We start from the raw sequence: 21,089 nt of genomic DNA, 5'->3' as shown, positions 1-21,089 counted from the left end.
GACCCCACACACCAGTCCTCTCCCCCTGTATACAGACCACACACACCAGTCCTCTCCCCCTGTATACAGACCCCACACACCAGTCCTCTCCCCCTGTATACAGACCACACACACCAGTCCTCTCCCCCTGTATACCCCTCCATGCTACTATGGATATTGCAGCTTCCTTCACTCTGTTTCTGCACAGTGAATGGTGCAGCAGCTCACTACTTCCTACTTCCGGTCGAGGCCCCGCCCCTCCTGGTGACATCACACCTCAAAGGAGAGGATACACTCTAGCATCTACCTTTAGACTTGACCCGATGCTACAGCAGACGGACGGATCAGTTCCGGGGTGAGTCGGTGGCGGCTTAGTGGGTGTGTTACTTGTGTGGTTACATTTCTATTAAATCTTCCCTCCTAGAATCCAGGTGAGCAGAGCAACAGGATAAAGATGGCGCCCCTGCAGAATTGTGTTATGGGGGATGTGTGTTGTGAGGGCAGGGCTCGTGTTTTATCTGTAAGCTGGCAAGAATATGTGAGCTCCTTCTGTTCCCTCATACACTGCCCCCCGTAAATACAGGACGTGTCCACTGCCCCCCGTATATACAGGACGTGTCCACTGCCCCCCGTATATACAGGACGTGTCCACTGCCCCCCGTATATACAGGACGTGTCCACTGCCCCCCGTATATACAGGACGTGCCCACTGCCCCCCGTATATACAGGACGTGCCCACTGCCCCCCGTATATACAGGACGTGCCCACTGCCCCCCGTATATACAGGACGTGCCCACTGCCCCCCGTATATACAGGACGTGTCCACTGCCCCCCGTATATACAGGACGTGTCCACTGCCCCCCGTATATACAGGACGTGTCCACTGCCCCCCGTATATACAGGACGTGTCCACTGCCCCCCGTATATACAGGACGTGTCCACTGCCCCCCGTATATACAGGACGTGCCCACTGCCCCCCGTATATACAGGACGTGCCCACTGCCCCCCGTATATACAGGACGTGCCCACTGCCCCCCGTATATACAGGACGTGCCCACTGCCCCCCGTATATACAGGACGTGTCCACTGCCCCCCGTATATACAGGACGTGTCCACTGCCCCCCGTATATACAGGACGTGTCCACTGCCCCCCGTATATACAGGACGTGTCCACTGCCCCCCGTATATACAGGACGTGTCCACTGCCCCCCGTATATACAGGACGTGTCCACTGCCCCCCGTGTATACAGGACGTGTCCACTGCCCCCCGTGTATACAGGACGTGTCCACTGCCCCCCGTGTATACAGGACGTGTCCACTGCCCCCCGTGTATACAGGACGTGTCCACTGCCCCCCGTATATACAGGACGTGTCCACTGCCCCCCGTATATACAGGACGTGTCCACTGCCCCCCGTATATACAGGACGTGTCCACTGCCCCCCGTATATACAGGACGTGTCCACTGCCCCCCGTATATACAGGACGTGTCCACTGCCCCCCGTATATACAGGACGTGTCCACTGCCCCCCGTATATACAGGACGTGTCCACTGCCCCCCGTATATACAGGACGTGTCCACTGCCCCCCGTATATACAGGACGTGTCCACTGCCCCCCGTATATACAGGACGTGTCCACTGCCCCCCGTATATACAGGACGTGCCCACTGCCCCCCGTATATACAGGACGTGCCCACTGCCCCCCGTATATACAGGACGTGCCCACTGCCCCCCGTATATACAGGACGTGTCCACTGCCCCCCGTATATACAGGACGTGTCCACTGCCCCCCGTATATACAGGACGTGTCCACTGCCCCCCGTATATACAGGACGTGTCCACTGCCCCCCGTATATACAGGACGTGTCCACTGCCCCCCGTATATACAGGACGTGTCCACTGCCCCCCCTATATACAGGACGTGCCCACTGCCCCCCCTATATACAGGACGTGCCCACTGCCCCCCGTATATACAGGACAGTCTGTTTCCCCCAAAAATAACACTTACATTGAACAGTCCCGCATAAAGAAAAGCTAGAGGCAGCCTCCACACAACCGGACTCCACAGGTCCCGTAAACTCCAATATGTACAACACAATAAGTATGGAGGAAATGAATGGTTGTCTCACCAATTAGTAGATTCATTCGGTCCGGTATGAACCCTTGATGTTCTGCGACTCCAGAACACAAAATACTCCCAATTGTCTTCTTGACATATATTCTATTTATTTTCCATGTTCACATTACATGTTAAAGCCCACAGCTGATGTATCCATCAGACACGGACGCCCAGGGACGTCCTCACCGCGGACGTTTCGGAGGACATAGACTCCTCCTTCCTCATGCGCAGGGACGCAAGGGGCTGGACAAGGTTATATGGATACTGAAGTGAACTCTTGCGTGACATGCATTAGACATATTAGCATATGATATATACAACACATAAAATCCAAAAAACATATAAACTCCTAGGTGTGGGACGCTGGATACAAAAGTAACAAATGATTACAGAAATGCTCTAAAGCTACAGACCTCGTTCGGACTCAATGTTTCCAACCTTGAAATCCAAAAGGTCTCACAACGGAGTAATCTCTTGCGATTCTCCTCCTTGTCAGCACAGACTTCTGCTTTCTCCACAACTTGCCACCTCAGATCGCAAACATGATGACGAAATTCATAGAAATGCCTGGCTACCGTAGTCTCTCCGAACGTTTTACCATCATGTTTTGTAGTCGTCTCTATCCCCTGATTCACACTAAATTTGCGTATAGCGGCTTTGTGCTCGTTCAGACGCAGCTTATAAGAACGGCTGGTCTGTCCCACATAGCCGTAACCGCAGGGACACTTGAGGAGGTAGATTCTTGTCATTACATGTAAAAAACCCTTTTCCAGGGTACTTAGTACCTTTACTGGGATGACTAACAGAGTCCCCCTTTATAATCGCACTGCAGTGCTGACATGTCATGCACCCAAAGGTGCCTTTCCGGCGACTAGCCAAAAGTCTGCCTGCTCATTTTCTTCTTAGCTATGTCACCCCTTACGAGTTTATTCTATTTATAGCAAAACAAAGGTCTCTCACTGAATATCCTACCATATTTTGGATCACATTGTAACAACTTCCAATGCTTGAGAACCTCTTTTCACAATCTGAGAAGGTCTGTCATAAGTGCTGCTAAACAGCAATCTATCACATGTTTTGTCCACTTTTTCTTTTTTCTTTCTCACTTCTCTCTTATCTAGTCTGCCGACCTCCTTCTCTGTGGAATTCACCTCTCTTATTATATCCTCTTTCAATGAATGTAGATTTTATTTTTTCCGTATTTCTGCGATACTCACTCTCAGTACTAGCAATTCTTTTAGTGCGCATAAACTGAGATTTGGGCAAGCTCTTAACCCCTTCGTGACCGCCATGCTGCCTTTTCACGGCGGCCACTAATGGGCTTTATTCCTATGCGTACGCCTTTTAACGGCGGGCGCATCGGAATAAATTACCGCCCGGCGGCAGCTGTAGGACGGGGGATCAGCGGTCAGTGTGACCGCTGACACCCTCCTGTAACTGCCAGGAGCGGAGGATTCTCCGCTCCGGGCAGTTTAACACGTTAAATGCCGCTGTCAAAGCATGACAGCGGCATCTAACGGGTTCCGGTGTGTACCGGACGGCGCTGCAGGTCCACTTACATGATCGGAGGTCCCGTGGTGCCGTCCGGTCCCCCCCACCGTCTCCATGGTAACTCCAGGGGCCTAATGAAGGTCCCCGGGCTTACCATGGATAAGCCATCCTGCTGACAGGGGTGGCTGTGCTACTGCCTGTCAGCAGGATGGTCACATTATACAATACACTGTACTGCAGAAGCCGTACAGTGTATTGTATAATGTGATCTCAGTGTTACACTAGTGTTCAGTAATGGACACTAGTGTAAAAAAGTAAAAAAAGTGCACCAAACACAATCCCCCCAGCCCCCCTCCCCCATAATAAAAATGCATTACATTCCCCATACACTATAAAACATTACATAAAAGTGATCAAAAACACAAATCCTATACATATTTGGTATCGTTACGTCCGTAACAACCCAATCTATAAAACGATATCAATAATTGTACCACACGACACGCTGTAAAAAAAATAAATTAAAAAACAGTATCAGAATAGCAGTATTTTATCAATCCGCTTTAGAAAATACGTCATAAAAGAGATCAAAAAGTCATATACATATAAAACTTGGTATCAATAGAAACTACAGATCTTCCCGCATAAAATAAGCCCAAACCAGCTGTCGCGCAAAAGATAAGAACGCTATGGATCTTGCAATGTGGCGACAGTTTTTGTGGGTTTTGGCTAGGAAGATAGTTTCTATTGCGCCAAAGTGGTAATAGTTAAAAAAACCTACAGAAATGTGGTATCACCATAACCGTAGTGACCCAGAGAATACATGTATTATGTTATTAGTGACCGCCGATACGGATTATTATGGCGATCACTAATGGGCTCTATTCTGCTGCCATCAGCTCTTTATGGGGATGGTGCAGAATAGTGCAGCGGCGCCGGTAATGCCCGCAGCCCCCTCCTCCCAGCTACCGGAGGTCACTGAGGGGTTGGGGCAGAGTGGGGTCAGTCCTGGCTAGGGATGTCACAATACCAGAATTTTGAGTTATTTTTCCGATACTCAATACCATTTCGATACTTTTGAAAAAAAGCACTTAAAATACAAATATAATGACATCCCCCCCCCACCCAGACTGTGGGTATGATGCCCCCATGCACCACATTTTTATTTATGTGACTTTTTGATCACTTTTTTTGTTACTTTTAATGGTTCGGACAATTCCGCATGCAATGATGCCAAATGTTTATTTTTTGACATGAATAAAAGGGAAAGGCGGGGATTATTAGAACTTTTATTCTGAATTTTTTTTAATTGTCATCTGCCTCATAGGGGTTTTCGCCTTCCCCTGGATCAGCACAGTAGGATTTCCCTAGTTTTTTTTTATACTTTTTAATTCCCTTGTACCTCCTAGCATACCTTCTTGTGCACTACAACTCCCAGCATACCTCCTTGTCCACAAAGAGGTATGGTGGGGTTGTAGTACACAAGAAGGTATGCTGGGAGGTACAGTGGTGCAGCAGCAGCCTCCCAAAACAACAACTCCCAGCATACATCTTTGTGCACAAGAAGGTATGCTGGGAGTTGTAGTGCACAGAGGTATCCTGGGGGTTGTTGTGGTGTCAGGAGGCTGCTGCTGCACAACTGCAACTCCCAGCATACCTTCTTGTGCACTACAACTCCCAGCATATCTTCTTGTGCACTACAACTCCCAGCATATCTTCTTGTGCACAAAGAGGTATGCTGGGGGTTGTAATGCACAAAGAGGTATGCTGGGGGTTGTAATGCACAAAGAGGTATGCTGGGAGTTGTTGTGATGGGAGGCTGCTGCTGCACAACTACAACTCCCAACATATTTCCTTGTTTGTTATAACTCCCAGCATACCTTCTTGTGCACTACAACCCCCAGCATACCTCCTTGTGCACAAGAAGATATGCTGGGAGTTGTAGTGCACAAGAAGGTATGCTGGGAGTTGTAGTGGACAAGGAGATATGCTGGGAGTTGTGTCGGAAGGCTGCTGCTGCACAACTGCAACTCCCAACATCTTCTTGTGCACTAGAACCCCCAGCATACCTCTTTGTGCAAAGAGGTATGCTGAGAGTTGTAGTGCACTAGAAGGTATGGTGAGAGTTGTAGTTGTGCAGCAGCAGCCTCCCGATCCCAGCATACCTCCGTGCACTACAACTCCTAGCATACCTTCTTGTGCACAAGCAGGTATGCTGGGAGGGGACTGGCCGGTGTGAGGGACCGCAAAGTGCAGCGGCTGGTCCCGGGGGACGGAGGGGAGGGGTGGATGAAGGGCTGGACCGGCGGTGCAGAGGTGGCTGCCGGGGCTGACAATGGGGGGCAGGACTGGAAGGACGCAGCCGCGGCGGGGGAATAGTTAAATAACTGCCACCCGTAATATCGCGGGCTGCAGTCATTAGCAGTGGGGGCCGCTCTATATACAGCAGACATTCTGCTGCATATGGAATGGCTCGGGGGGGGGGGGGGTTTAAATGCATCTACCCTGTAAAATTATTATTTGAAGTTGGCGCCACCGGGAGCGGAGAGCGCGCGGGCGGAGGAGGGGACGACAGGGGGCGGCACACAGAGAACACGGCCGGCGCTCAGCTAGCTGCCGGCCGTGGTCTCTGCGCTGTACTTTATATTAAGCTGCGCTATTATGCAGCTTAACATAAAGTATCGATACCAGGAAATCCTGGTACCGAACCGTTTTTCTGCCCGAAATATCGATAGTAGTATCGATATTTCGGTGCATCGTGCAACACTAGTCCCGGCCAGTCCTCGCACCGACGATCGCCGTTATTAACAGTATAACGATGGCCACCAGTAACGGGCACTGCATGTTTTCATCTCCTCTCACTGTTAATCCACAGTGAGAGGAGATGAATGTCCCCCCGGAATAACCTTAGTGTTCACAGTGAGTAATTCCTTAGGGTACAAACACACTTGCCGTATCGGCAGCGAGTTTCTCGCTGCGTATTCGCAGCGAGACTCGCTGAGGATCCCGACCCTGTGTACTCAATGGCAGACAAAGTTTGTCCAAAGGCCGACCAGTTAACCCCCCGGCCACCGGAGACTATACATCACCTGGTCCCGACTATACATCACCTGGTCCTTCGCTGATTCCAGGCACGTCCCGCTCAGCCAATCAGTGCGCTGCCCCACTGCAGCACTGATTGTCTGAACGGGCAGTGAAGATGTCAGGAGCCCCGTAGCCGGGATCAGGTGACGTATAGTCTCCGGCCGGGGAGTTAACGGGGCGAGCTGCAGACAAACTCGCAGCAGGGATGTACATCCCTGCTGCGACTTTGTCTGCCACTGAGTACACACGGCCGGGATCCTCAGCGAATACGCAGCCAGAAACTCGCTGCGGATACGACAAGTGTGTTTGTACCCTTAAAAAAAGATCAAACTCTCATTCTCTCCACCACCAGAGGTAGCAGATAGCATGGGGCAATGATCAGGGACTAGCCGATGTGGTCCTGGCACAAGTGATCAGCGGTATATACTATATACCACTGATCACTTGTTTCAAATGCTTCCGGCACTTTTTGTCCCGTCACCAAAAATCATTGGTAACAGGATAAAAAGTCAAGTGCCCCGGATTACCTGTAACCACCCCGCATTACCTGTAACCACCCCGCATTACCTGTAACCACCCCGCATTACCTGTAACCACCCCAGATGGCCATTAAACACCCCAGATTGCCACAGGCTACCCATAACCACTACAGATTGCCCGTAACCACCCCAGATTGCCCATACCCACCCCAGAATGCCTGTCACTCCTCCCCCAGATTGCCCATCACCACCCCATATAGCCAGTAAACACCCCCAGATTGTCCGTTACCTCCCCAGATAGCCAGTAAACACCCCCAGATAACCAGTAAACACCCCCAGATTGACACAGACTGCTCGTACCACCCCAGATTGCCCATAAACACCCCAGATAGCAAGTAAACACTCCCAGGTTGCCCGTCACCACCCCAGATTACCTGTAATCTCATTTTAAATTTTTTTTTAGCACCTGCACTATTCTAATAACCGATACTAGCTGCAGTTTTGCACCAGCAAAATGACGCTCCTTTCCTTCTGAGCCCCGCTGTGTGCCCATACAGTGGTTTTTAGCCCACAGATGAGGTACCGTTGTACTCAGGAGAACCTGCGTTACAAATTTTGCTAGGCATTTTCTCTCCTGTTTCTCGTGAAATTGAGAAATTTCAAACTAAACAAACATATTATTGAAAAAATTATTATTTTTTTTCATTTTTACTTTCTAATTTTTAATCCTTTCCTGTAACACCTGTGGGGTCAAAATGCTCACTGCACCCCAAGATGACTTCTTTGAGGGGTGCTCTTTCCAAAATGGGGTGACTTTTGGGGGTTTTCTCTTTTGCGGACACTACAGGGGCGCTGCAAACGCACCTGGCGCTCGGAAACTTATTCAGCAAAATCTGCACTGAAAATGCTAATTGGCGCTCCTTCTGTTCTGAGCCCCGCTGTGTGCCCATACAGTGGTTTATGCCCACATATGGGGTACCGTTGTACTCAGGAGGACCTGTGTTACAGATTTTGGGGTGCGCTTTCTCTCCCTTTCCTTGTGAAGTTGAGAAATTTTAAACTAAACAAACATATATTATTGGAAAAATTCTAGTTTTTCATTTTTACTGTCTAATTTTGAATACTTTCCTCTAATACCCGTGGGGTCAAAATGCTCACCACACCCCAAGATGTATTCTTTGAGGGGTGCACTTTCCAAAATGGGGTGACTTATGGGGGGGTTTCACTCTGCTGACACTACAGGGGCTCTGCAACCGCACCTGGCACTCAAACTCAAAGTGGTTTACGCCCCCGTATGGGGTTCCATTGTACTCAGGAGAACCTGCGTTACAAATTTTGGGGTGCTTTTTGTCTCCTGTTGCTTGTGAAAATGAGATACTTTAATCTGAACGAACATATTATTTGAAAATTTCTATTTTCCATTTTTTTCCGGCCTTATTGTGAATACTTTCCTCCAGCCCCTGTAGGGTTAAAGTGCTCATTATACCCCTAGATTAATTCTTTAAGGTGTGTAGTTTCCAAAATGGGGTCATTTATGGGGGGTTCAAGTATACAAGCCTCCTAAACACACTTAAAAAAAGAACTGGTCCCTAACAAAATTAGTTTTGGAAATTTCATGAAAAATTGATGATTTGCTGATACATTTCTAAGCCCCGTAACACCCAAGAAAAGTAAAATATGTTTACGAAATTATGCCAGAATAAAGAGGACATAATGGTAATGTGACCTAGTAACTAATTTATGTGATATGACTTTCTTTTCTTAGAAGCAGAGAATTTCAAAGTTTGTAAAGTGCAAATTTTTTATGATATTTTTATGTTTTTCACAAAAAACACAAAAGATAGTGACCAAATTTTACCACTAATATAAAGTACCATATGTTACAAATAAAATCTCAGAATCGCTAGCATACGTTAAAGCATCACTGAGCTATAAGCCCATAAAGTGAGAAAGGTCAGATTTTGAAAAATGAGCCTGGTCATTAAGGCCCAAATAGGCTTGGTCCCTAAGGGGTTAAATACATGGGGGGCATGCTGACTCTCACGGTGCAATAAATTATTTCTATCGGTGGGTTTAGAAAATAGTGTCGTTTCTAACATATCAGCGCCTTTGCGAACTTCTACGTCAAGAAAATGAATGCACTTACTGTCATACTCCAAAGTAAACTTGATGGTCTCATGACAACTATTTAGGGTCTCAACAAATTTAAGTAAAGATGTCTCATTTGACCTCCATAGCAAGCAAACGTCGTCCATCTTAACGCACCCACGTGGATGACGCCGGCAAGCAAGGGACGACAAACTTCTCTTCAAAAAAATGCATAAAAATATTAGCTAGACTAGGGGCTACAGACGAGCCCATGGAAACACCAGCAATCAGTATCAAACCTGAAATAATTACGACTGAGCACCAAGTCTAGCAAGTCCATCAAAAAATTGATCATGCTGTTACTCAGTTTGCAATCCTTATTGAGCTTTTCCCTAATACACAGCATGCCCTCCTCTTGAGGAATATTGGTGTACAAACTTTGCACATCAAGTGTGCAAAGAAAAGCCACATTAGTGGTGTCTATGCGCTCGATAACATCCAAAAAATGGCCAGTATCAATCAGGCATCTATCGAGCCTGCGTACTTCAGTATCCATATAACCTTGTCCAGCCCCTTGCGTCCCTGCGCATGAGGAAGGAGGAGTCTATGTCCTCCGAAACGTCCTCAGTGAGGACGTACTTGGGCGTCCGTGTCTGATGGATACATCAGCTGTGAGCTTTAACATGTAATGTGAACATGAAAAATAAATAGAATATATGTCAAGGAGACAATTGTGAGTATTTTGTGTTCTGGAGTCGCAGAACATGACAATTCCCCCCAAAATAAGGCATCCACTGAATGTAAGACCCCCGCCGCCCTCCGCCACCAAGGTTATGTCTGGTTATGCTGGTTTGAGATGACATTTTCCATACAGTATATAATAAATGTTCATATTTTTTAGTTCCTTTTTTTATTAATTCTTCATGGAAAAATAAGACGTTCCCTGAAAATAAGACACAGCGCATCTTTGGGAGCAAAGATTAATAAAAGATATTGTCTTTGGGGGAAACGTGGTATTATACATAGCCATGTGTCACTATTACACGTATCGATGTGTCACTATTACACGTGGTTATGCACGGTCGGCGGCAGATGATTTTTAGGCAAGATCAAAAGATACAATCAGCCAATGATTATTGTCATTGGCTGATTGTTGTCTTTCTTACTCGGAGCGATAATCTGCAGAATCGTCCTGATAACCACCAGATTATCGCTCCAAGTAATAGGGCCCTTACACCAAAGAGTTCTTAGGCAACTCATTTCTGTAATATATGTGCCCGTATGCAAAATATTCAGCAATTCCGTGGAGTATTGTGCTGAGAGACTGGTGTAAGGCAAATGTAGTGCTGATGTTCAATGGAGCTCTAGGTCTTTCCCAGGTAACTGTGGACCGGTAAGCTTAAAGGGGTACTCCGGTGCATGTCATGTCAAGTGGTGTATTCTTTCCAGTCTGACACAGTGCCATCTGAGGCCACCTCTGTCCATGTCAGGAACTGTCCAGAGTAATAGCAAATCCCCATAGAAAACCTCTCCAGCTCTGGATAGTTCCTGACATGGACAGTATTACTGTATAATGTCCCAGCAGTGTCACCTCTCCAGTCACCCCCCCACCCCTCATCTTGTATTACTGTATAATGTCCCAGCATTCCCAGCAGTGTCACCTCTCCAGTCATCACCCCCATCCTGTATTACTGTATAATGTCCCAGCAGTGTCACCTCTCCAGTCATCCCCCCCATCCTGTATTACTGTATAATGTCCCAGCAATGTCACCTCTCCAGTCACCCCCCACCCCTCCTGTATTACTGTATAATGTCCCAGCATTCCCAGCAGGGTCACCTCTCCAGTCATCCCCCCCCTCCTGTATTACTGTATAATGTCCCAGCATTCCCAGCAGTGTCACCTCTCCAGTCATCACCCCCCTCCTGTATTACTGTATAATGTCCCAGCATTCCCAGCAGTGTCACCTCTCCAGTCATCACCCCCCTCCTGTATTACTGTATAATGTCCCAGCAGTGTCACCTCTCCAGTCACCCCCCCCCCTCCTGTATTACTGTATAATGTCTCAGCATTCCCAGCAGTGTCGCCTCTCTAGTCATCCCCCCCTCCCCTCCTGTATTACTGTATAATGTCCCAGCATTCCCAGCAGTGTCGCCTCTCTAGTCATCCCCCCCCCTCCACCCCTCCTGTATTACTGTATAATGTCCCAGCATTCCCAGCAGTGTCGCCTCTCTAGTCATCCCCCCCTCCCCTCCTGTATTACTGTATAATGTCCCAGCAGTGTCACCTCTCCAGTCACCCCCCCTCCTGTATTACTGTATAATGTCCCAGCAGTGTCACCTCTCCAGTCATCCCCCCCACCTGTCCTGTATTACTGTATAATGTCCCAGCAGTGTCACCTCTCCAGTCATCACCCCCTGTATTACTGTATAATGTCCCAGCAGTGTCACCTCTCCAGTCACCCCCCACCCCTCCTGTATTACTGTATAATGTCCCAGCAGTGTCACCTCTCCAGTCACCCCCCACCCCTCCTGTATTACTGTATAATGTCCCAGCAGTGTCACCTCTCCAGTCCCCCCCCCTCCTGTATTACTGTATAATGTCCCAGCATTCCCAGCAGTGTCACCTCTCCAGTCATCACCCCCCACCCGTCCTGTATTACTGTATAATGTCCCAGCAGTGTCACCTCTCCAGTCATCACCCCCTGTATTACTGTATAATGTCCCAGCAGTGTCACCTCTCCAGTCACCCCCCCGTCCTGTATTACTGTATAATGTCCCAGCAGTGTCACCTCTCCAGTCATCCCCCCACCCCTCCTGTATTACTGTATAATGTCCCAGCAGGGTCACCTCTCCAGTCACCCCCCCATCCTGTATTACTGTATAATGTCCCAGCAGGGTCACCTCTCCAGTCCCCCCCCCCCTCCTGTATTACTGTATAATGTCCCAGCAGTGTCACCTCTCCAGTCATCCCCCCATCCTGTATTACTGTATAATGTCCCAGCAGTGTCACCTCTCCAGTCACCCCCCACCCCTCCTGTATTACTGTATAATGTCCCAGCATTCCCAGCAGGGTCACCTCTCCAGTCATTCCCCCCCCTCCTGTATTACTGTATAATGTCCCAGCAGTGTCACCTCTCCAGTCACCCCCCCACCCCTCCTGTATTACTGCAGGGCTCCAGACTAAAAAATTTACCTGGGAGCCATTGGCTCCTAACCTGAAAAATTTAGGCGCCAAATAGAATATTTGGTCGCCAACATTTTAAACCATGTAAAATTAATGTTATGTTACATGGGACTTACTGTGTGCAGAGGCCACGGCAGCCTCCTCCTCCTTTAGATTCTTTCTTTTCTTAGTTTGAAAATGTTCAACATGGAAACTTGCAACTTGACAACCATATCCAGTCTGACTCAGTACTTCAGCTTCACTTGGCTAGCCTTTTAATGAGGCTTACTCTTCTGAACTTGATCTTAAAGGGAACCTGTCACCCCCGGTGACGGGGTGACAGGCTCCCAACCCCCCGTTAGAACCCCCTATACTCACCTCATCGCGCCGGGTCCCGCTTCTGAAGATGGTCGGGTCACGGAGATCTCAGCCGCTGCAGCCCGGCGTGCGCTGAGAGATGAGTCCAACGCTCATAGAGAATGACGGGAGAGTCCAGTGCTCCGTCATTCTCTATGAGTGTTGGACTCATCTCTCTGTGTGCGCGCCGGGCTGCAGCGGCTGAGATCTCCGTGACCTGACCACCTCCAGAAGCGGGACCCGGCGCGATGAGGTGAGTATAGGGGGTTCTAACGGGGGGTTGGGAGCCTGTCACCCCGTCACCGGGGGTGACAGGTTCCCTTTAAAAAGCTTGCAACAGTCTATACATACTGAGCTAGACTTATGACTGCAGCCATAGTGACCCCCCACAAGATGTGTATATAGATAGATATATCTCTCACCTAGTGACTAATGCAAGTGACCCCCTACAATACAGACACCTGAGGGGCCCTGATAATAATAATTGTGCATATATCTATCTCCCAGTGTCTGCAGCCAGTTTGCCCTACACTTATAGATGACCCCCTCCTTTTATAGATGACCCCCTCTACCCCCATTATAGATGCCCCCTCCTCCCCCCCATTATAGATGCCCCCTCTTCTCCCCCCCTTATAGATGCCCCCTCTTCTCCCCCCCTTATAGATGCCCCCTCTTCTCCCCCCCTTATAGATACCCCCTCCCCTTATAGATGACCCCCTCTACCCCCATTATAGATGCCCCCTCCTCCCCCCCATTATAGATGCCCCCTCCTCCTCCCCATTATAGATGCCCCCTCCTCCTCCCCATTATAGATGCCCCCTCCTCCTCCCCATTATAGATGCCCCCTCCTCCTCCCCATTATAGATACCCTCTCCCCTTATAGCTAGCCCCCTCTCCCCCCTTGAAGATGGCCCCTCTTCTCCCCCCATTATAGATGCCCCCCCTTCTCTTCCCCCCATTATAGATGGCACTCTCTTCTCCCCCCATTATAGATGCCCCCCCCTTTCCTCTATGCTAAGCAGTATTTAAAAAAAACAAACACACAAACTCACCTGACAACCCGCTCCCCCGGCGATCCTCTTCTTCTTCGGACGCTGTCCCCGGCTGATGCGCGGCTGCCGGGGGTGTCCCGTCCTATCCCCGGCAGCGCGGCGCATCAGTGAGCTCCCTGTACGCCGGGGCTGTGACTTCTGACACAGGAAGCGTCTCTGACGCGGGCTTCCTGTGCCGGAAGTCAGGGCCCCAGGCAGCTCACTGATGCGCTGCGCTGCCGGAGATAGAATGGGACACCCCCGGCAGCCGCGCATCAGCCGCGCATCAGCCGGGGATACTTAAAGAGACAGCGCACCGCCGCCGGGGCCAGTCGCAAATGGCGCCCAGATTAATAAATCTGGGCGCCATTTGCAAAACATCAGTCGCATTGGCGACCATTTTGGTCGCCATCTGGAGCCCTGTACTGTATAATGTCCCAGCATTCCCAGCAGTGTCACCTCTCCAGTCATCCCCCCTCCTGTATTACTGTATAATGTCCCAGCATTCCCAGCAGTGTCACCTCTCCAGTCATCCCCCCTCCTGTATTACGGTATAATGTCCCAGCAGTGTCACCTCTCCAGTCATCCCCCACCCCTCCTGTATTACTGTATAATGTCCCAGCATTCCCAGCAGTGTCACCTCTCCAGTCATCACCCCTCCTGTATTACTGTATAATGTCCCAGCAGTGTCACCTCTCCAGTCATCCCCCCACCCCTCCTGTATTACTGTATAATGTCCCAGCATTCCCAGCAGTGTCGCCTCTCTAGTCATCCCCCCTCCCCTCCTGTATTACTGTATAATGTCCCAGCAGTGTCACCTCTCCAGTCACCCCCTCCCCTCCTGTATTACTGTATAATGTCCCAGCATTCCCAGCAGTGTCACCTCTCCAGTCACCCCCCCTCCTGTATTACTGTATAATGTCCCAGCAGTGTCACCTCTCCAGTCACCCCCCCTCCTGTATTACTGTATAATGTCCCAGCAGTGTCACCTCTCCAGTCACCCCCCCCCCCCCTGTATTACTGTATAATGTCCCAGCAGTGTCACCTCTCCAGTCACCCCCCACCCCTCTTGTATTACTGTATAATGTCCTAGCAGGGTCACCTCTCAAGTCAGAGCAGCAGCAAACACCCATAGAAAACGTCTCCTGCTCTGGACAGTTTCTGACATGGACGGAGGGGGCAGCAGAGAGCGCTGTGTCAGACTGAAAAGAATACACCACTTCCTTCAGGCTATACAGCAGCTGATAAGTACTGGAAGACTGAATCTTTTCAAATAGAAGTGGTTTACAAATAACTTTTTGACACCAGTGGATATGGTGGCAACATTCATTGTGGGGAAACTGTTTCAGGGGCTTATAAGGTACTACATCACATAGAGGAATATTTAGGGGTAATAGCATATAAGTAATAACCAGCAGGGTTTTACTAAAGACAGAAGTTGTCAAACAACCTAGTATATATGAAGAGGTGGATATGGGGGGTTGGGGCTGTGGATATAGTATATCTGTATGGGGGGGGGGCTGTGGATATAGTATATCTGTATGGGAGGGGGGGGGCTGTGGATATAGTGTATCTGTATTGGGGGGCTGTGGATACTGTGTACCTGTATGGGAGGGGGGGGGGGGCTGTGGATACATTGTACCTGTATGGGAGGGGGGGGGGGCTGTGGATACATTGTACCTGTATGGGGGGGGATGTGGATACATTGTACCTGTATGGGGGGGGCTGTGGATACATTGTACCTGTATGGGGGGGCTGTGAATATAGTGTACCTGTATGGGGGGGCTGTGGATATAGTGTACCTGTATGGGGGGCTGTGGATACTGTGTACCTGTATGGGAGGGGGGGGGCTGTGGATATAGTGTATCTGTATTGGGGGGCTGTGAATACTGTGTACCTGTATGGGAGGGGGGGGCTGTGGATACATTGTACCTGTATGGGGGGGGATGTGGATACATTGTACCTGTATGGGGGGGCTGTGGATACTGTGTACCTGTATGGGAGGGGGGGGGGCTGTGGATACATTGTACCTGTATGGGGGGAGGGGGGGGCTGTGGATACATTGTACCTGTATGGGGGGAGGGGGGGGGGCTGTGGATACATTGTACCTGTATGGGGGGGCTGTGGATACATTGTACCTGTATGGGGGGGCTGTGGATACATTGTACCTGTATGGGGGGGCTGTGAATACTGTGTACCTGTATGGGAGGGGGGGGGGCTGTGGATACATTGTACCTGTATGGGGGGGCTGTGGATACATTGTACCTGTATGGGGGGGCTGTGGATACATTGTACCTGTATGGGGGGGCTGTGGATACTGTGTACCTGTATGGGAGGGGGGGGGGGCTGTGGATACATTGTACCTGTATGGGGGGGGATGTGGATACATTGTATCTGTATGGGGGGGGGCTGTGGATACATTGTACCTGTATGGGGGGGGCTGTGGATACATTGTACCTGTATGGGGGGGCTGTGGATACATTGTACCTGTATGGGGGGGCTGTGGATACATTGTACCTGTATGGGAGGGGGGGGGCTGTGGATACTGTGTACCTGTATGGGAGGGGGGGGGGGGGCTGTGCATTCTATGTACCTGTATGGGGGGGCTGTGGATACATTGTACCTGTATGGGGGGGGGGGGGCAGACTGTAAAAAAAGGGTTAAATCTCCGTAGGAGACATGAGGACCCTGGATCTGGTCACAGCTAAAACACTTCACTACAGGAGAGACCAGGGCTTACACAACAATAACATCAATGCATATGTATAGAAACATGGGTCTCCAAACTGCGGCCCTCCAGCTGTTGCAGTACTACATTTCCCATCATGCCTGGACAGCCAAATCCAAAGCTTTAGCTATTCGGGCATGATAGGAACTGTCTTTTTGCAACAGCTGGAGGGCCGCAGTTCAGAGACCCATGTAATAGAATGTACCCATCATCCTTCCCCCCCCCCCTCCCATCATCTATCTGACTTCCCATCATCCCTCCTTCTTGGTTGTACTTGATGGACGTGTACTAATTATGTAACTATATGAATCAGATATTGCTGTATAGAAGTGTGAATATTTCCATGCACTGATGGTTCTATAGGGGGCATTGGTTACAATAGAATACCTTTCCTCATATTGCTTCATCCTGAATTCACATGTAATGTCCTACTTGTCTAGTTGAAATCTCCTGCACAAGACAATGGTCCATTTTCTGACTGATCCACCGGGTATGGACACTGACAGAAAGGAAACAGCTGAGAGGCTAGTCAGCCTGACCCTGGAGATCATCTGCCTGCTGACTGGAGAGGTGAGGGATTCTGGGAATGTAGTATATCCTGTGTGAAATGCACTGCCATGTGGTGAGAGATCCGGGGGTGTATATAGAGATATTTAACCTTCTCTCATCATACACAGGAATATACAATAGTGAAGAAAACCTCTGGAGAATGTGTGACCCCAAGTAATTATCCCTGTGTCTCACTAGAAAGGAAGACATTGCAGAACTCGACCCTGAAACCTCCATCCTATTCACTCATACAAGAGAAGATCCTAAATCTCACCAACAAGATCATTGAGCTGCTGACTGGAGAGGTGACCCTGCTGGGACCATATACAGTAATACAGGAGGGGTGGGGGGGTGACTGGAGAGGTGACCCTGCTGGGACGATATACAGGAGGGGTGAGGGGGGGTGACTGGAGAGGTGACCCTGCTGGGACATTATATAGTAATACTGTCCATGTCAGGAACTGTCCAGAGCAGGAGAGGTTTCTATGGGCATTTGCTGCTACTCTAGACAATTTCTTACGTGGACAGAGGTGGCAGCAGAGAGCACTGTGTCAGACTGGAGACAATACACCACTTCCTGCAGGACATTTAGCAGCTGATAAGTACTGTAAAACTGGAGTTTTTTTTAAATAGAAGTAAATTACAAATTTCTGGCACCAGTTGATTCAAAAAATGTTATTTTCTGAACCACCTTTTCAAAGCAGGAGTGTCAAACTCAAATACACAGAGGGATGAAATTAAAAAAATTGACAGTCACAGATCAGCTGTGATCTTTACTGAAGTGCATGTGGGCAGCTTTCCTAGCAATGTCAAAGTGGCATATGCCCCCCACATAGTAGTCAGCCAACCAGTAGTGCCCCATTGTAACCGGATGGGTTTTATTTTAGAAAATTAAAGTGTCCTATTGATGTGATGAGAGGGAATGTATTTATTTTTTTTTTTTTTGGTGCACTGAACCTGGAGGCACTGCAATACCAGGTCAATGCCTGGAGAGGACAGAGCAAGCTCTTTTTCCATCTCCCTGTTCTAAAAATCCATTTAATATATGGTCCCCAGATAGGGGACGTATCAGATATTAAACTGATAAGAACAGATACTGCACTTGATCTTAGCCAAATGGCCGAGAAGCGATGAATGTATTATTTTAATGGCTATGTGTATGTGTGTATATATATGTGTGTGTGTGTGTAAAAGTCATTGTAGTTGTGTGTGTGTGTGTGTATTAGGGCTGGGCGATAATGGCCTAAATCAATATCGCGGTTTATCGTACATGTAGCCGCGGTAACGATAAATCGAACGATAATTATGACACGCCCCTTTTAAAAGCCACGCCCCTTTTGAAAACCCCATTTTCCGATGGTAATACAAACGTGGATTTATTCCATATAACAATATGCAGCAAACTTCACAAGTAATACAGAATGTTTTGGCATCTCCTACGCCATTCTCAAGTGCCACTAGGAGACGCCAAAATGTCATATATTACTTGTGAAGTTTGCTGCATATTGTTATATGGAATAAATCTACATTTGTATTACCATCATAGTGCTGCAGAGTATTTCTTACTAGCTGACTTGGTCCAAGGTCTGGGATTCATATGCTGGCAGCCACAGTTCATTTAGTGTGCTGCCTATATTGTTTGCTATATCTATCTATCTATCTATCTATCTATTATCTATCTATCTCCACAGTATATATTCTGATAGATAAATGATAGATAGGTGGATGATAGATAGGTAGATCATAGATAGGACTCCTATCTATCTATCTACCCCCAGTCACTGAGTGGCTGCAGGGGGTCAAGTATAAGTCAGCACACCCTCCCCCCACCAGGCACCGCTCTCTCTCTCTCCCGCACAGGAATCCTCGGCCCCTGTCACTCAGTGATGTAGCACATATATCTGTGTCCCGGGCAGAGCGTCACACACGGCTGCTTCCAGAACTGATAAAAGATAAGGAGGCGCCAAGGACTCCTCTGCGGGACAGAGTGCGGTGGCCAGTTAAGCGAGGATGTGCCGACCCATACCTGACCCCAACTGTATGTGCAGCAGAGCTCACCGTGCAGCTTCCAGCGAAGCTAGGAGAAGTGAGTGAGCCGCCCGGCAGCAGCACCGCTGAGCTCACACTGGAGGGGGAGCTGCCGCCTGTGCGCAGCCTGTCAGTTCTCCAGCCTTCCTCTTCAGCCCCCTGCAGCAGGATCTTCCATCCCCTGCCCTGCACCAGTATATGTGCACCCTGGCTCGGGAGGTAAATCGGAAAATCAGCTTTCCAGCCTCCACCTCTCCACCCGGCCACGGTGGTATGCGGGTGAGGCCGGCGCTGTATTGCTGCTGCACTGTCAGCGTGCACCCAGGCCCCCTGTGTGGTGGTAACAGCCTGTTATCACTACACAGGGGGCCTGGGTGCACGCTGACAGTGCAGCAGCAGCTTCCATCCAGATCGATAGTGTACAGTACAGCGCCGGCCCCGTCCCCTCACCCGCATACCACCGGCAGTCCGGCACCAAACGCTACTGCACCCATGGACCCCCAGGCTGTTATCACTACACAGGGGCCGGGCCTGGGTGAGAAGCGGCTGCCATCTTACCGCCTGTGACACAGGAAAGTGCCGAGAGGAGAGCACAGCCAACTGCCAGCCCACACGACCACAAGAAAGCCCGCCCGCACGCAGCCAATAAAAAGGAGGGCTGCAGAGGCGGTATGTGGGCGACGCAATACGGGTGTAGGGGGGGATTGGCTGGCCAAGCACATTATTAATTAAAGACTGCTTCAAGGTCCCCCCTCCCCCAGCAGCAGAATAGTTTATTCCAAATGCCGCATTGTCCGGGCAGCAATTAGGCAGCGCTGGGAAGACAGGGAATCCAGAAAATACCGCACATACCGTCCTGGCTAAGCTGAGGTCGGTTAACCGACCCCAGTGACGGTATCGGTATTTTCGCGGTATACCGCCCAGCCCTAGTGTGTATACACATTCCCTTGTGTAACTGTCACACCTATGTCACCTGTCCAGCCATATGCCTCCCCATTAATGTAAACATTGGAGGATACAGTTGTTTGTTACTGTTGTCGTCAGACCTTGTAGCTGTAATTGTGAGACACTGTAGCCATTGTGCTTCACAAATATGTACAAGGCCGGGGAAACTTCCTTTCATGGTGATCAGTGGTCTACATAGACATAGAAGCCCATCACCCCCCACCCAAACTTACTATAAAGGTCGGGGTTATGTAGCTTCTAGTCAGTCCCAGCTGGGACCATGGATGGAAGGTGCCCAGCACCCTGGAGGTCATCGAGGGAAATGGGCGTATATTAGCGCATAATATACAATGGGGCTCCCCATCTCATTGTGGAAGAAACAACTCTGCATCTGTACCATCATCTGTAACTGCAGCTAAGTATCATTATCTGTAATAAATCTCTTCTTTTTCTATAATTCTGTGTGGTTATAGCCTTCTGCCACTATTATCAAAAGCAACTGGTTACACCCACATAGCAATTATTCTTTGTTATAGTGCCCACATAGTAGTCAGAACCTCAAATTGTTCCCCTTATAGTAGTGAAAATATGCAAAAGAAGAGCCCGTGGAACCTCATTTAAGAGTCTTGAAACCCAGGACTAGCCAGATATCCCTCCGGGAAGGACCCAGCCAAGGGGCAGCTGCTGTAGGGAAACCACCATATTAAGTGGCCCTATAGGTCAATGTAATGACAATGAAAAAACCAACGCCAGGTATCCATCCACATACAGCTGTTTCAGGGTGTTGCTCCCCCATCAGTGTGGAGCAGGATTCTGGCTAGGTGGGAGCAATGCCTAGTAAAGCCATACAGGAAACAGATCACTGATCTCAGGGAGACCAGCCAAACGATAACACTGCCGGCTGCTGGTTAAAGCGCTTAATGCTGTGAAATCCTTATAGTAGTCAATAGGGCTGACTATTATGGCCTAAATCAAGATCCCTAATAATTGCACGTGTAACCTTGATTATGAATATTGAAGAATTTTTGTAAACCACACCCATTTGGCAA

At 49.1% G+C, this 21,089-nt stretch overlaps 1 protein-coding gene and 1 non-coding gene across 3 annotated transcripts in view; one reads left to right on the top strand and one right to left on the bottom strand.

The window, feature by feature from the left end:
• Window positions 1-286: 286 nt before the first annotated feature.
• LOC138799941 (zinc finger protein OZF-like) overlaps window positions 287-21,089 on the top strand; it is a 57,242-nt gene continuing 36,439 nt past the window's right edge. Inside the window, exons 1-3 of one of the 2 annotated variants that reach the window (XM_069981732.1) lie at window positions 287-334; window positions 16,959-17,088; window positions 17,196-17,372. In XM_069981732.1, coding sequence (XP_069837833.1) covers window positions 16,981-17,088; window positions 17,196-17,372 — 285 coding nt within the window. In that variant the 5' untranslated portion in view covers window positions 287-334; window positions 16,959-16,980. Of the gene's footprint in view, window positions 411-16,958; window positions 17,089-17,195; window positions 17,373-21,089 lie in introns of both variants that reach the window. The other variant, XM_069981733.1, reaches the window with a different exon arrangement.
• On the bottom strand, window positions 18,009-18,199 carry LOC138800220 (U2 spliceosomal RNA). Its single transcript, XR_011364420.1, has one exon. It is a non-coding gene; the product is annotated as a U2 spliceosomal RNA (small nuclear RNA).

Source organism: Dendropsophus ebraccatus, chromosome 8 (assembly GCF_027789765.1).
Source record: "Dendropsophus ebraccatus isolate aDenEbr1 chromosome 8, aDenEbr1.pat, whole genome shotgun sequence".
Classification (NCBI taxonomy): domain Eukaryota; kingdom Metazoa; phylum Chordata; class Amphibia; order Anura; family Hylidae; genus Dendropsophus; species Dendropsophus ebraccatus.
This window is presented reverse-complemented; position numbering and strand designations above follow the sequence as displayed.